The 795-nt window shown below is 42.0% G+C and overlaps 1 protein-coding gene across 1 annotated transcript; it reads left to right on the plus strand.

Moving 5' to 3' along the window:
* Positions 1-29: 29 nt before the first annotated feature.
* LOC110034528 (probable plastid-lipid-associated protein 12, chloroplastic) lies at positions 30-654 on the plus strand (the record flags this gene model as incomplete). The annotated part of the gene is made up of 2 exons (XM_020738781.1): positions 30-350; positions 601-654. Coding segments are annotated over exons 1-2 (297 nt in total), but the record flags the coding sequence as incomplete, so codon positions are not given.
* Positions 655-795: the final 141 nt, after the last annotated feature.

A 795-nucleotide genomic window follows, 5' to 3' on the forward strand; every position in this document is an offset into this window, starting at 1 on the left:
GAGTAGTTGTGGGCCCCGCTTAAGATAAACCAAACGCTCTGCTATCAGTAGGAGGAAGCGGAAGAAATGAGAACCGAACAAACGCTCTCCTCGTCGTTCTCCTTTGAATGGCCGTCGGAGCAGCGAGGCCAGGGTTTCCGCCTCTCATCTCATGGAGATGGACGACTTCAGCTCCCACTGTACGTCCGTTATCGTCTAAATACTTAGGTAGACGGCCGCAGCTTCACGGTGTCTTCGCGTCTCTGGTGGAGGAACGCGAAATTTCCTTCACTGAGCCGGAATCGGCTCTCGTCGATGCCCTAATTGGTATCCAAGGGCGCGGTCGTTCTGCATCTCCTCAGCAGCTGAAGGTGATATTCTATTATCTTTTGCATCTTCTCCTCATTTCTTTTTCTTCCATTGCGCAACTTCTATCTGATCGTTCACTTTGGAATTGTTTAAAAGGAATGCTTGCAATAGAAATTAGGAAGCATGTGCATGTTATCTGGTTGGATTATTTGTTTTTATTGCCAAGCCTTTGCCTCATTTTGGAGATTTGCTGGATGATGCACTGTTAACTCTGTTATGGGATGTTTTTTTGAGAACTTCTACTGCTTACAGGAAGTGGAGCGTGCTGTAGAAACACTAGAGAATCTAAAGGGCATACCTGATCCTGTAAGTATTTTTTTTCATTGGACTATGGTAATGGGAACCTAGACTTTATACTAGTTTGTTTGCAGGTGCTTCATGTTAATAATAAAATTATCAAAAATGTTAATAATTAAATTAATTTGTATTATAATAATATTATATTTT

Source organism: Phalaenopsis equestris, unplaced genomic scaffold (assembly GCF_001263595.1).
Source record: "Phalaenopsis equestris unplaced genomic scaffold, ASM126359v1 Scaffold189612, whole genome shotgun sequence".
Taxonomy (NCBI): Eukaryota; Viridiplantae; Streptophyta; class Magnoliopsida; order Asparagales; family Orchidaceae; genus Phalaenopsis; species Phalaenopsis equestris.